Raw genomic sequence first — 14,561 nt, forward strand, 5'->3', positions numbered from 1 at the left:
TTAGCATTTCTCTCCCCCTAATTCAAATGCAAATCCGTCTCTTTGAGAGGCGGCTCCCCCCTCTCCACGACGGCTGCCGAAGCTGAGCCTGGGTGCGGCCGGGGCTGCGGGGCCAGCCATGCGGGGCTGCCGCGGCCGAGCGCTCGCTGGCTCCTCTGCAACCAGCAGGAACGCACTTTTTTGGTTTTTCTTTTAGAATATTTGCGAAGTGACAAGAGGACAAAAAAATATTTCAGACTCTGAGATTTAACTCGAGCTTCCTGGAGGTGGCCTTCATGTGGCTGTGCCGAAGTTAAGGGGAGGCAAGATCCTAGGCACCCTTTCTCCAAGTGTATTCCGCAGATTTATAATTTAAACTAAAATAATTCAGAGCAACAAGGGATTATTTAGAAATAGAGGAAACATCGTTGCAAGTAGAGGACCAACGTGCCTCTTCTTTAGATAAGATTCGTAATTAAATTAAAACTAATTTTCACATCATCCCGTTTTTCCACTCTCGAGGAAAATAGAGTTCCCCACAGGTACAACACACGGGCACAGACAGCACAGGGTAAAAATTGTTCAGAATGATTTTGCATCACTCTTCCGTGGACTGCTCTTTAGGGGACAAATGAGGTGTTTTTTTCTCTTGCAGTCTTAGGCTACGGGAATTGCTGTGATCAGCCGGGGGCGCTGGGTACAAGTGTCCAGGGGGCTCGCTATTACCGAGGGCCTCGGGTGTACAGCATCGGGAAGTGCCCGGACTGGAGGGGCCGGGCCCGGCGGCACCAATACTCCGTTCCAGAAGGGACAGAAATCATCCACACGGTCCAGAGGCGTGCGGGAAGGGCCGAGTCAGTTCACACCACCCGCATCCCAAGGAAACGCCAGGGCAGGCCCGGCCCGACCGGGACTCGGGCGGCTTTGCTCTCTGGAGTCGCTCCCAAGGCACAGAGACAGAAGGACAGAGAAAGAGTGAGAGGGAGAAAGAGAAGGAGAAAGAGAGGGAGAAAGAGAAGGAGAAGGAGAAGGAGAAGGAGAAGGAGAAGGAGAAGGAGAAGGAGAAGGGAAATGAATTACAATTAAAAAAACAAAACGTAAAAGCGAAAGAAAAAAAAGGAAAAATGAAAGCAAGAAAGAAAAGGAAAAAAGAAGAAAAAATGAGAGGAAAAAAGGGAAAGCAAAAGGGAGAAAAAGAGGGAGAAGAAAGAGGAGAGGAAAACAGGTAAACAAAAGGAAAAATTAAAAGGAAAGGAAAAGGGAAAGGAAAGAGAGGAAAAGGAGAAGAAAAGGGAAAAGCCATAGAAGAGGAAAGAGGGAAAAGAAAAATGGAAAGGAAAAAGAGGAAAAAGGAGAGGGGAAAAGGAGAAGAGGGGGAAATAAAAGAAAAGCCGGGAGAAGAGAGGAGAGAGGAGCCAGGCGAGCCCGAAGTTGGCGGCAGGGCGGGCACGGCGCGGGTGGGCAGGGCCGGCTGCCGCCCCGCCCCCGCCCCGCCGCCGCCGCCGCCGCCGCGCCCGCTGCCGGCCGTGCCCCCGCTAAAGGAGGCAGGGACCGGGGCGACGCGGCAGTGCGCCCCGAGCCGCGCCCGCAGCCCCGACAGCAGCCAGCAGGAACCGCGCCGGGAGGGATGCGGGGCGCCGGGAAGGAGGCGAACGAAGGGACGGCGAACGCGGCCCCCGCGCAGCTGTGAGCCCCCGGCCGCTGGCGGGCAGCGGGAGGGCGGTGTATCCGTGTAGGCGCACGGCCGCTGCGCAGACACACGCATACAGCCGCCGTCCGACAGCACCGCCGCTTTCCGTCCCGGGAGCGTCCGCCGAGGCGCAGCCCCGATGCCCGGCGGGACGGCGGGGCCGCCGCTCGGGCGTGTAGCTCCCCTCTAGAGGCGGCGGCCCCCGCGGGCTGGATGCGCGTAGCCGGTGCGGGCGGCACCCCCGGGCCGACCGCCGGGGCCCCGCGGCGCTAGGGGCCGTCCGGGCCCCTCGCCCCGGGCCGGCGGCGGCGGCACGGGGATGCTGGCGCTGGGGCAGATGGACGGCGCGCCCCGGCAGGGCACCTTCCTACTGGGCAGCCCGCCGCTGGCCGCCCTGCACAGTATGGCCGAGATGAAGGCGCCGCTGTACCCCGCGTACCCCCTGCCCGCCGGGCCCGCTTCCTCCTCCTCCGCCTCCGCCTCGCCCGCCTCCGCCTCGCCCTCGCCGCCGCTCGGCTCCCCCGGCCTCAAGGCGCCCGCCGCCTCCGCCGCCGCCGCCGCGGGCGGGCTCTCGGCGCTGAGCACGGCCCCGCCGCAGCTCTCGGCCGCCACCCCGCACGGCATCAACGACATCCTCAGCCGGCCCTCCATGCCCCTGCCGGGCGCCGCGCTCGCCTCCGCCTCGCCATCCGCTTCCTCGGCGGCGCCCGCCGGGCTGCTGGCCGGGCTGCCCCGCTTCGGCAGCCTCAGCCCCCCGCCGCCGCCGCCGCCTGCCCTTTACTTCAGCCCTGGGGCCGCCGCAGCCGCCGCCGCTGTGGCCGCCGGGCGCTACCCCAAGCCGCTGGCCGAGCTGCCCGGCCGGACGCCTATCTTCTGGCCGGGGGTGATGCAGAGCCCGCCGTGGAGGGACGCCCGCCTCGCCTGCGCCCCCCGTGAGTACCCAGCGTGGCGGGGCAGCATTGGGGAGAGGGCTCGGAGAGACCCGGTGGGAGTCCGCTCTCGGTGCTAGGGAGTCCCCGCGCCCCGGCATCGCTGTGAGACCCTCTTGCCCCTCCACCCAGGGCCCGGCCGTAGCCCAGGGGGCTGGCTTGGCCTCGATGTCTTCTGTTTTCGTTTCTTAAGTTCGTTTTGCTTTCTCCGTCCCGTCGGTCAGCACAAAACTCTGTAATATGTCGCCGATTATCGCCGGCGAAAAGCGGAGTCCTCCGAGGGGAAATTGGCTGCGCTGCCGCCGTCGGTGCTGGGGACTCTCCGGGCCGGGGTTGGCTTTAGGGGCGCGCACAAACTTTGCCCGAGCTGGACTTTCTGCTACCACCTGCTCTCACCGGCCGCGGCTTTTTTAGAAAAAATATCATTTACCCGCTCAGATTTTTGATCCTTAAAGGAAAAATAATCAGGGAGAGCCGCAAGGCCAGGGTGGCCGCCTGGCTTAGGCAGTTTTCTTACACACGCACCCCCCGCGTAGTGACCCCTCCGTCCCCTGGGGCCGCTTGAAAGTGAAGCTCTTTCCCAAATCCGAAGATTAACTTGTCTGTCCCTGCCTTCCCTTTCTCTCCCCCCTCCCTTCGCCAGATCAAGGCTCAATTTTGCTGGATAAGGACGGAAAGAGAAAACATACAAGACCCACTTTTTCTGGCCAGCAGATTTTCGCTCTGGAAAAGACTTTCGAACAGACGAAATACCTGGCGGGCCCGGAGCGAGCCCGACTGGCCTATTCCCTGGGGATGACGGAGAGCCAAGTAAAGGTGAGAGCAACGGCTCACGCACCGAGTGGTGCGGGGCAGGAGGAGCGGGGAACAAAAGGGCCCCACTGCGGAAACGGGGTCCGTCTGAACCAGCCGGAGATGCTGCGGGCCAGCGTGGCCGAGCCCGCGGGCACACGGCGAGGGCTTCCCCGGCAACTACCGGCATTTCTCCCCTTATTGCCTTACTGCGGGGTCGAGAAGGTTGTTTTAAAGCATTTTAAAAACCAACCAAATTGAACCGAACCCAAGCAAGACTGAGAAGCCCTGAACACCATGGGGGTGGCCAGCGTTCTGGGAAAGCCGGGGAAAGGGTGATGTTAGGGCGTCTCACTGCTGCACCCGCCCTCTTAGGTTTTGGTTAAAATCTCTGTTCTTTGGGCAAAACGGAGGTGTGAGGGGTTGGGAGAGAGGGCTGAGCTCCACAAGAACATGCAGAGGCGTTTGCTTGGCGGACTGGGCCAGTGGGGCCCCTTGGCGGTGCTCACGCTTTCAGTCTGATCTGCAGAGCCTCTTTTGTCACGGGCAAATACGTCCCTATGGCTGCGAATAAATTATTGCAGCTTCTGCAATGAAAATGCCCCCCTCCTGTGGCGGCGCCCTGCCGGAGAGTAAATACATCTGGCGGGGCAAGGGGGCAGGGAAAGGAATCAGCCCCAAATGTGTGTTTCCCCGCCCCAGGCAGGATGGCAGGGAACGGCCCGGGCCGACGCGAGCCTCGGGGGAGCTGGGGACGGCTGTTGGCCCACTCTGGGTGGGCCCCGCGCCGGGCCGGGTGTCGGCGGTTGCCGGGAGCGCGGTGCCGCGGGGATCAGCCGCTTTCGTTGTGGGGAAATTGCCTAAAGGGCGGCGAAGCGGAAATCGCTGCCGCACGCCGGGGATAGGGACTGGCGGGGCAGCAGGGTGGGAGCGGCCCGGTCCAGCCGCCGCAGGTGGCCGTGCCGGTGATGGTGACGGGTGGCGGCGGGGGCAGGTCTGGTTCCAGAACCGGCGGACCAAGTGGCGGAAGAAACACGCGGCGGAGATGGCGACGGCAAAGAAGAAGCAGGACTCGGAGACGGAGCGGCTGAAAGGCGCCTCGGAGAACGAAGAGGAGGACGATGACTACAACAAACCCCTGGATCCCAATTCGGACGATGAGAAGATAACGCAGCTCCTGAAGAAACACAAGCCGGGTGGCGGCGGGCTGTTGCTGCATGCCCCGGAGGGGGAGGCCTCCGTCTAGCCTGCTTCGCCCGCCGCCGCTTTCGGAGATGTACAGATCTATTTTTCTAGACTCTACGCGCCCGGGAGGAGGAGGGGACGCCGGAGGGAGAGCAGAGAGGACTGCGGGCAGCGGGCCCCGGCGGGCGCGCCCGGTCCCCGGCGCCGCGTGTTGTTGTAGGGTGGCAGGCGGAGGGGAGCGGCGGGGGCTGGCCCGATCCCCGGCCTCGCTCCCGGCCGTGCGGCGGCCGAGTCTTTGCCGGCTCTTTGTAAATAAACCGTGAGTCACCGCGACTATAGGCGTTCCTTACTGTGAATATTTAAAATGTAATATACATTCTTTTTTTTTTCGTACAGCGGGGACCGGGGCCGCAGCCGTCCTGCCCGCCCCGCGCTCTCCGGCAGCACCGGGGGCACCGCAGGAGCCCCCGAGACAGCGGCAGCGGGGCCGCTGAGGAAAAAGCCGCCGTGGCCGCCACCGGTTCCTCCCTCGGGCCGAAACTGCAGCGGCTCCGCGTGCTATTTATTAGTATTTTTGAAACACTTTTTGTTGCGGTCGTCGTGCAAGGGGCGAGGGGGCGGGAGGGCGGAGGGACAGAGTTTGCTTTCATTTACACCGTTTCCAATCAACCGCGTGTTGAAAAAGTAGCTGGTGGGAATTGTCACAACCGCTGTCAGTCAAAGTATAAAACTCATTTAGTTGCTGTATTTGAATATGAAATGTGTTTTCTTTTGTATTATATGGAATACTAGAGAATGTAAGTTGTTTTTTCTCTTTTTTAAAAGCTAATAACGATGATATATCGTGATATAGCATCTTAACATTTATTAATTTATATTAAAAATAATTCGGTTTGTAAAGAGAAGAAAAGCCCTTTGCAAGACCAGTTAAATGTAATGCACTTTCTGTTAAAAAAACAAACAAACAAAACAACAAAACGATAAATCAATTAAACCAGTTTAAAGAGTCTGCTGCCTTCACTAAAGGGTACAGATAATCTCATTTTATCAGAGATTAAATAATGAAACCACGGTACAGGGGGAGGAAAAAAGAGAGTTTTCATGGTCTTTTGTTGATACTTAGTAGTAGGGTTTTTGTTGTTTTTTGGTTTGAAGACTTTTGTTGTTTTGTTTTGGCGCTTTTTTTTTTAATTTTTTTAAGATTGGAAGCCGACTGTTTTGCTGTGGGAGTTCAAGAAGGATACAAATAAAATAAGCCGCTGGTGTTTGGGGACGTGAGCAGGCAGGTAGTTTCCACCCGACCACTGGAGAAGTTCGGCTCAGCCTAAATTAGGCTGTTTCAACTTTCCCAGAGGCGGGTGACGCAGGACTTTATTAACGGCAGAGTTGTTACCATTATTGTGGGAAACAAACCGCTTTCTAAGAAGAAAACAGTGGGTAAAATAAGAGCCCGGCTAAGCGTCTAGAACAAATAGACCCAATACCAGAACAACTGGTTTAAATTGAAACTCATTATCTGACGCGATCATTTCCATATCTAAACAGTCCAGAAACAATCGCGCTTTTTTTTTTCTTTTTTATTTTTTTTCCCTCCTTTTCTTCCCAAGGACCAGCATAGCAAACAGAATCGCTGATATGAGAGAGGAAAGGGGCCAGCTATTCTGGAGGAAAAAAAAACCCCAAATTATTCTATTTGTGAATAATTTTCTAAACGAAAAAAAAAAAAAAAAAAAAAAAAAAAAAAAAAAAGGCTAGAGCGGGGTTTTATTCCTCTTTCGGCTTACAGAATGCCGGAGCCGGGAGGAGGGAACGAGCCCGGCGCTCCGCGGCTGCCTCAGCGCGGCTGCCCCGGGTCTCCCTGGCCGGGGTACCGGAGGCTGCTCATCGTCCACCGACACTCCCACTCCCATCTTTCCAGACTAGTTGTAAAGGCAGGAAGGGAAAGGCCGGTCGTTTCCAAGAGAGCTGACTCGGCCCTGCCGGCTCACACCGTTACGATATTCCCGCGGGTTTTGGGGGGCGGCGGGAGAGAAATCAAAATGCCGCGGGGTCCAGATCACCGGGGTAAGAACCCGCCAGAGCCCGGTTGGGGTTCTCCGCCCGCACACCCTCAGCCCCTTTCCCCGGCATCAACTCCGCCGGCCCCGCTCCCCAGCAGTCCGGCCCCGGTCCTTGCCCGAGCCCTCTCGAGTGCCCCAGGGCTGCCGCGAGTGCTCCGGCGGTCCCCGGCCCCTTTTCCAGTTCATCACAGCACCGACGGAGGCTTTCCAGTTAATTTACTTCTGCACAGAGACCCAGCTGGCCACCAGTTGCAGTTGGCACCGTCAAAGTGGAATCGCAGGGAAAAGAGCCCAACGCTGTCCGCTTGGTTAGGCTGGTTTTGTCTGGGGCGCTGGAAGAAAGAGCAGGGGATTCACACGAGCTCACGGCCCCCCTTTTCGGGACATGTTTTGGAAGCCAAAGCCGGCTGGGTTCCTTCTCCTCCAGGAAAGGACTTTTTAGGAAGAGATTCAATAACTAAACTCTGGATCGCTGCCACGGACAGCACGGTGAACAATTAAAAGACAAATGTCAGCTGGCTTCACGGGGTGCGAGGTTCCCTCCATGCGCGGGGGCCTGGCCGACATCAGCAGCAGTTTTGGCTCAGTCCTTCATGCAGGCAGGAATTTGTGTCGGAACTGTATAAACTCCGGGAAAACGACATTTAAAAAGTGCTGCAGAACCATGTCCATAGGGAATGGGGCCAGCGGAGCCTCTCCCCGGCAGCCGCCCCTAGCTTGGGCCCGGGCCGAAACCCCCGCGGGGAGTAAGCAGCTGCGTACACGCGTGGGGAGCGGCGGGAGCCGGCTGCGCGGCCGCGGAGCTGGCCGGGCGGGCCCCTGCCTAAGCAGTGAGAGACCACCGCAGGCCGCTCCCGACAACTCCCTTCGCACACAGCTTTTGGCTTTCCTTTCCTTCTTTCACAGAGCCCTCGGTTTTAAACCCCACTCCCTTCCGTGTGCGGGACTTCCAGGCTCAGCGGAAATAAAAACAGCTGTTTCTGGGATTTCCCGGCTCAGAGGAAAGAGAGGTGGCTGGGTTTACCCTGTCTTGGTCCCTTCTCTGGGTTGAAGATATCACGGGACAAGTTCCCGGCTGTTCAATCCCAGAGTGCCCAAAGCATCCTCCCTACTTTTCCTACGCCTCTGCCTTGTCGAGGTACTTCGCAAAAGGAACCCGCCTGCGATCCGTCTCCAGCCCAAGCGAGCATCACCACGGACAGAGGAAAAACTTCTTCCTCTTAGAAGCGCCCCAGGTGCCAGACCCACTCCGCGCCCTGCAATAGCCATGGGCACCGCGAGACTGCCGGGAGGGATGGAGGGAGGGAGGCAGGGGAGGTACGGGAAGCAAAAAGAGGGGCCGGGGGCCACACCACCGCCCGCACCCCACTCCCGGCCGGCAGCTGCTGCCTGTGGGACGCATGCATACGGATGTGGACATATGGACACGGGCAGGATCCGCACCGTAGTCCCACAGGGGGGACGCAGGTTACAAGGGGAAGCCCACGGCCGGCGGACAGGCGGGAGCGGCCGCTGGGAGGGGGAAAAGGAAGAGCTCTCCGCCCGCGGGGTAATGAAGGGGTCGCTCTACTCGGGGCGTGTGCACTGCGGGGCAGCCCAGTCTGTTGGCCGCTGTCACCTGGTCCCCGACAAGGCCTTACACCAGCGCTGTCACAGCCCCGGGGCCTTCGGGCTCTCTCGTTCCGATAGCATCTCCCACCCAGATCCCCCGGCGCAGGCTGCAGTCAAGGCAATGACTACACCCTGCCAGAGGGATGCCCAAACCGACAGCCAGGCGGGCACAGCGCGACCATTTCAGCGAGCGATGGCTTCTCTCGCCTTTTCCCTCACGTGTGGTCTCCTATGATGAGCTCCTGAAATCCCGTTATCGCTCATCACTTCTCAGTGCTGTTAATTTTTAACACTTCCCATATAACACGCACGCCGTCTTCCCTCCGCTCTCCCTCCGTTAGCTGCCGTGATGTTATTTCATGCAAGACTTTCTTTGTACCCCTGCCAGCCTCCCCGAGGCTTTAGTTTAGGCACCCCTTCCCTCGGGACATGAGTCGTCCCTCAGGCCAGAGAACACGGGGGTTAAAATGAGGGTGATGGGCTTTCACCTCCGGCCCGGACACGCCGAGTCCCTTCCCGTATCGTGGCCGCGGGGAGACGCGCTTGCTGCGGGACCCACCGCTCAGAGCTAGCCGCAAATTAAAAAGTAAGATGCTCCCTCCTAATTGCAGCTCCACCTTTTCCTTCTGCACCGATAGGTATTTCCGAGATACGCGTTTCTGGCGGCGTTTGCCAGCTGTCTCCAACAGCGGTTGCAAGTCTCCGTGAGGGATGCAAACATCTGCCGAGGAGGAGGAGGCGGCACTGCGGCGGGAGCAGCAGGCACCCCTCACTGCACCCGCATCGAGCCCACACTGCACCCGCCTCGCTCCCGGCAGCGGCTCCGCGCCCCAGCGAACGTGGTTGATAAGAATAAAGTTACTGATACAAGGGCACGAGCAGGCAGCACCGCGCCTCTCCGCATCCCCCGGGGGTTCAAGCCTTGCCCGGAGGTCCGGGGCTTGCGGGAGGTGCTCGGCGGGGCCGGTCGTTGCCCGCACTGCCCTCCGGAGCCGGCGGGCTGCGGGGAGCCCCTGGCACCGGCCCTGCGGCAATAACCCGCTTCCGCACACACAAGTGCATCCCTGTAATAACGTCCTCGATCATTTATTAAAAGTCGTGTCAAGCGAGCCCATATAATTCATCGTTATGCAAATACATCAATGTCAAGCCATTAGTGTATTGCTCGGGTTTTTTATTAAAGTGCATTCTTTTTAATTCAGCTCAGTAAAATATGAGCCCTATTGCTCAGGAATTATAGCAACTATTAGAGTAACATATGGGCAACATGCACTCAGAAAATAAAAATCAACAGATAAAGTGGCAGGGTCACAAAGGGGAGCAAACACTTAACAAAATGGCAGCGGGGTTATAGATTTTCCGCCCGCGCCCCCGGCTCTGGGGTGTCAGGAGGAGCCCATCGGCGCGATGGTGGGGCGGCCCTGCCCAGAGCCCGCAGCCATCCGCGCCCGGCGCTGGCTCCGGCACCTTCCCCGGTCCCTTCCTGGCCGGGACTGCGGGAGCGCAGCCCTGCCCCACAGACACGCACCTCCCCACAGCCCCCTTCCGTACTTCCCAAGTCTATCCCGGATTCAATGAGAGAGTTGCCCACATCCTCATCACCCCAGCATGGTAATTGGGCAGATCTATTAACTGTTACACTAGATTTGTTTAAAGAGACTATTACGCAGTCATTTAATCAATTTGTTACACTGGAGGTCCTGACTTATGAGACACTTGCCGTATGATTCCTTAATGACTGAATTAATTTGTTTTAATAAAACCAACATTGTGTACAAGCACATTTCGAGAAATGTAATTTTGGAGACGGAACAGTCCAATGCTTCATCTGATTAAGTCTTTTCGATGGTTTATCAAAGTCGGGAGTTGCCGTCATAAACTGCATGTATGGGGTATTTTTCTTTTTTATAGCGTCATTAATTTAATATGGATCATTAGTTCTTTATACACATGCATGTTCTGACAAATGTACCCAATGAATAATGCACCTAATGTGTTTGGGTTCAAATGCATCACGCCATAAACAGAAACTGCCGCAAAATAAATAACAACAAACAATAATAACAACAACTAATATCGCAGCCGCCCCGTTCCCTCCCGTCCGGCTGCGCTCCGAGCCAGCTTCGGGCCACAGGAGCCAGGGCGCTCCCACACCCTCACATCACACCGGGCTCTCGGGGACAGGAGCGCCGGTGGACCTACGGTGAGTTAAGGTTATCCCGAGAGCAGGGGTAGGACAAGAAAATTGGTTTTGCTCCTGATGGGAACTGACGTGTGTGGAATAAGTGTAAATAAACACGAGGATTCCCAAGAAAAAGAACTTGATGATATCGATTATGTAAAATAATCGCCGCATTACAAATGTTAATGTACTATGGTAATGCACTGCAAACAGCCGCCGTGCGGGAGCCGGCGCTGCGCAAGGAAGGAAAGAGTACCGACAGCGTTACCTACAGTAGTGTCGCTGTCACGGTGACGGGAGAGATGACCCCGCTGTGGCCCCACGCTGGGCACCAGGGAGGCGGCGGGGCCCCCACCCCCAGCCAGGACCCCCGCCCGGCCGCGGCATCGCCACACGCGGGGCCGTGCACGACGCCAAGAGTCAAAACGACTTCTGTACAGAACGTCACAGCGCCTTAATATCCGTCAGAGGAGGTGCCTGAACAGATTGTTCTCATCTAAATCCTTACATGCTGCCTTTGAAATTCCTCGCCCTGACAGTGTGGTTTGGTTTTGGTTTTTTAAAGTAATTTCCACCAATTTTCTTGTGGTCCAGGAAGTCTGCTGGGCATCTACTTCTTCTCAGACACAGAACATCTCCTTCTTTTTAAACATGAACATGTATTTCTCGGACTCCAGTGGAACATAAACCTCAGCCCAAAATTTGACATTGCTGCTACACCTGGCACCTCCTACCCCGGATAAGTGTCCACCAGCCTCACACCTTCCTCTGCAAACACTAACCTCAGCTGCAGAGCCCACCAAGCAGCAGTATTTTCCACACTGTAATAATCTGCACATAGCAGAACTTAAAATAGAAACCCAAAGAGGCTTACTGCTTGAGAAAATAAAACAAGATGATGAAAACACATCTTCAGAGCCGTTTTTGACCCTCCTCACATGGTTTCTCGTAGATAAACTACCTTTTTTCCTCAAAGGTACATGTTCTATCTCCTTTATAAATGCAGGCAGCACACTCATCAGCAATGCGTGCAGGAAGTGTATTTAAGTAAATGGATTTGACCTTTTGGCCATTTTAACAGATGCTGCTTCTGACCACCCCAAAAATCTTGTTTAAAGTTAACAACGTTAAGCATTGGAGGTCATAAGGCCAATTCAAGGTTATTTTAATTCTGGCTAATGGTTAATTAGATCACTGCATTAAAGCAAAAATAGACTATATTCAACTTTAATGAGGGCAGACAGGTTTTTTACACACCTCTTAACTGCTCCCTTTATTAAAAGGATATAGAGTATGTATCAGAAACAAAATCTTGCTGTCAGATCCCCAAATCAAGTTACAGGAGCTCCTCTGGTTTTACACTGGCAAGGCATAAATACAGCTCTTAGTTTGTTTGAACTCTTTTTTATTTGCAAGACTGGACATCTGGGTTTCCTGCTACTCTTTCTTCTGTCCCCTCAGAGAGAGCCCAGGGTTGCTCTGCTCTGCTCTGAGGAACACCAGCCTCAATGTCCAAATGTGCATGCCAGAGGAGTGATCATTGAAGTCAGTAGGACTCATGGATTGGGAGGCACTTTCCCTGGAGTGATAGTACCAACTCACAGAGCCAACAAGCCTCATTTGGAAAACTCCAAAATACTTTGCTTAGGAATACTGAACGAAATGGAAAGGCAGCTCCTGATCTGGCAAGTGTTTGTGAGATTTCATAATACTTTGCACCCTGCACTTGAAAAATCCAGATTGTTTTTTGCAAAAAAATCCGGATAGGAGAGACCATGGAAATGAGACACCTTGGTTTGAACCCCATTATCCCTTCTCAAGGAAAGTAAAGACCTCTACCTATGTCTCCTTTCTCCCATGCAATGCCCTGGCTGCTGGGCTGCAGGATACTCTGGTGTGGACTTCTCTCTGGATGGAGCTGTTCAGCTTTGAGTCAGCAACTACATCAGAGCTGAGCAGAGAGGCCAGACATCCTTTTTTTAGCAAAATACCCTCACTGATGGGCCTTTAGCTGATCAAGATTCTTATCCCTTATGTCTTCCCAAACTGGATGCATAATTCCAATCTCCTTCATAGGCATTTTCTATGGGAGAACTTAAATTATGGCTCCTAGGAGAAAAAATGTGGCTTGACAGATATTTTGCACTGCAGTGAAAATTCCTAATCAATTCAACATGTAAAATCAAGCCAGAACATCAGGCTAGAATAAGGGTTTGTATTGATTATTAAACAGGTATTGCATGAATCACTGACACACAGGGATAATGGTGTGACTTATGCTCCCATTTCACCAGAACAGTTGCCCAAGACCACCAGGACATACTCTTAAGCCCCCACTCTGACTTACCATGGAAGTGTGACTGGAGTCACCAGGAAAGGCAAGCCATCTAAGGGCTGAGAGATACTGAGACACAGGCAAGTTGGAGCACCAGACAAGTCACCTGAAGGAGAAAGAAGTGAAAAAGAGAGAGCTGGGGAGCTTATGTGCCAGACAAAAAAATGAAAACACTGAATTATCAGTTTGCAGCACCTGGCCATGAATGTTATTTTCATCTTAAAAGAAGAGAGTGTGAATGGCACAACAATACCTAGTGTGGTGCCCTCAAAAGAAACAGCCTGGAGATAGCCCCTTCTTCACATACCTCTGGGTACCAAAAACATCTACTGAAATCAGGATTGGGTTGTTAGTTATTTATGACCACTGAAAGGGCTACATTTACTGGATAATTTATTTATAATGAATAATTCAACCAGTTTTATATGGGAGAGTTTCATTCCCTTGGGCTGCTCACTTGGGAGGCAGCAAGGCTGTATCACTACATATTTTTCAGAGAGCCTTCAATTCCTAAATCTGGTTGTTCTGTTACTTAAGTTACAACACAATCACCAAATTCCAAGCGATTTTATGTATATATTTTTCTATCTTGATACGGTGGTTTCCAACTCTCACAGCTTCCAACTACAGCATAAAACATCAGTAGTCAAGAGACTTGCTCTTGTAGCATTTTTGGGGTTTGCCCTGTATTTTCAAATTTGTTGCTTTATTAAAACAGTATGATTGGTACATGCTGCTGGTGTCCTGCTATCCCTGCATACTACATCACTGTTTCCTCATGCTTTCACCCCACAACCACCCTGAGACTCTCATCTTACCCTGAGACTCTTTGCAGACCAGAGTTAGCTGCTGACTGGGCCAGTCAAATTCTTCCTCAATACTTCCATCAGGATTAATCCAAATGAGCACTTGCCCCACCTTCTGTTTTCCCTGTAGTGCTGGTGATTCAGACACAAGCCACGGATTGCACCTTCACTGGACTTTGCTTTCCCAGTCATCTTAGCTTATCAATGAGCTTATAATGAAGCTCACTTCAGTTTTTTGGGAGTTTGTTTTTTTCTTATTTAAGTGACATGGTACTCCCAGTCAATATCCCACTGGAAGAGGAACTCTGTGGCCATCTTCTCGAGAGGGAAATATTTATAGAAGACTGTTGCTTGGTTTCTTTCTGGGGTTTAGGCATTTTTTTCACAAAGTTTTCCAAGATCTACTTCCCACAATTGAAAAAAAAAAAAAGATACAATTAATACTTGCAATGGACAACTGTGCAATAAATAAACAAATAAGCCAAGCAGTCAGGAATCTGATTCTCTTCTAGGAAAAACTATCCTTAGTGAGATCACCTGCTGAGGACCTTGGCAAGTGTCTTTTTCCTGGGGGCCGACAAGCTCCTGACCAGATACTCCAACAATACCTTTCTATTTTGGTAGAAATACCTTCCATCAGAAAAAAAAAAGTGCCCAGGTCTAATATGTATATGTATATGTATATGTATATGTATATGTATATGCATATATGTATATATGTATATATGTATATATGTATATATGTATATGTATAAATATATAAAATGGATGTGTATGTAAAGTAAACCTTTATCTATCCAGGTATATCCCTGTACACATCTTTATTTGAATAACTGTTAATTGCTGACGTTCCCCAAGGAGACCAGCAGAAAGAATGTCAGGGGCCCTGCTCATAACCCAGCTGAATACCTGACTATTTTAAGGTACTCTGGAGCTGCATGAATCAGAAAGAAAACAGCTCCCCCTACCCATTTTATTAGAAGGCAATAAAA

General features: G+C 53.5%; 2 protein-coding genes across 2 annotated transcripts in view; one reads left to right on the forward strand and one right to left on the reverse strand.

Annotated features, from left to right (window-relative positions):
* CDS1 (CDP-diacylglycerol synthase 1) overlaps positions 1 to 14,561 on the reverse strand; it is a 229,918-nt gene that overhangs the window by 42,960 nt on the left and 172,397 nt on the right. The window lies entirely within an intron of this gene.
* On the forward strand, positions 1,568 to 4,961 carry NKX6-1 (NK6 homeobox 1). Its single transcript, XM_068189223.1, has 3 exons — positions 1,568 to 2,601; positions 3,242 to 3,414; positions 4,385 to 4,961. The coding sequence occupies exons 1-3, from the start codon at positions 1,989 to 1,991 to the stop codon at positions 4,634 to 4,636; spliced, it is 1,038 nt and encodes a 345-aa protein (XP_068045324.1). The 5' UTR covers positions 1,568 to 1,988; the 3' UTR covers positions 4,637 to 4,961.

This window comes from Anomalospiza imberbis, chromosome 4 (assembly GCF_031753505.1).
Source record: "Anomalospiza imberbis isolate Cuckoo-Finch-1a 21T00152 chromosome 4, ASM3175350v1, whole genome shotgun sequence".
Taxonomy (NCBI): domain Eukaryota; kingdom Metazoa; phylum Chordata; class Aves; order Passeriformes; family Viduidae; genus Anomalospiza; species Anomalospiza imberbis.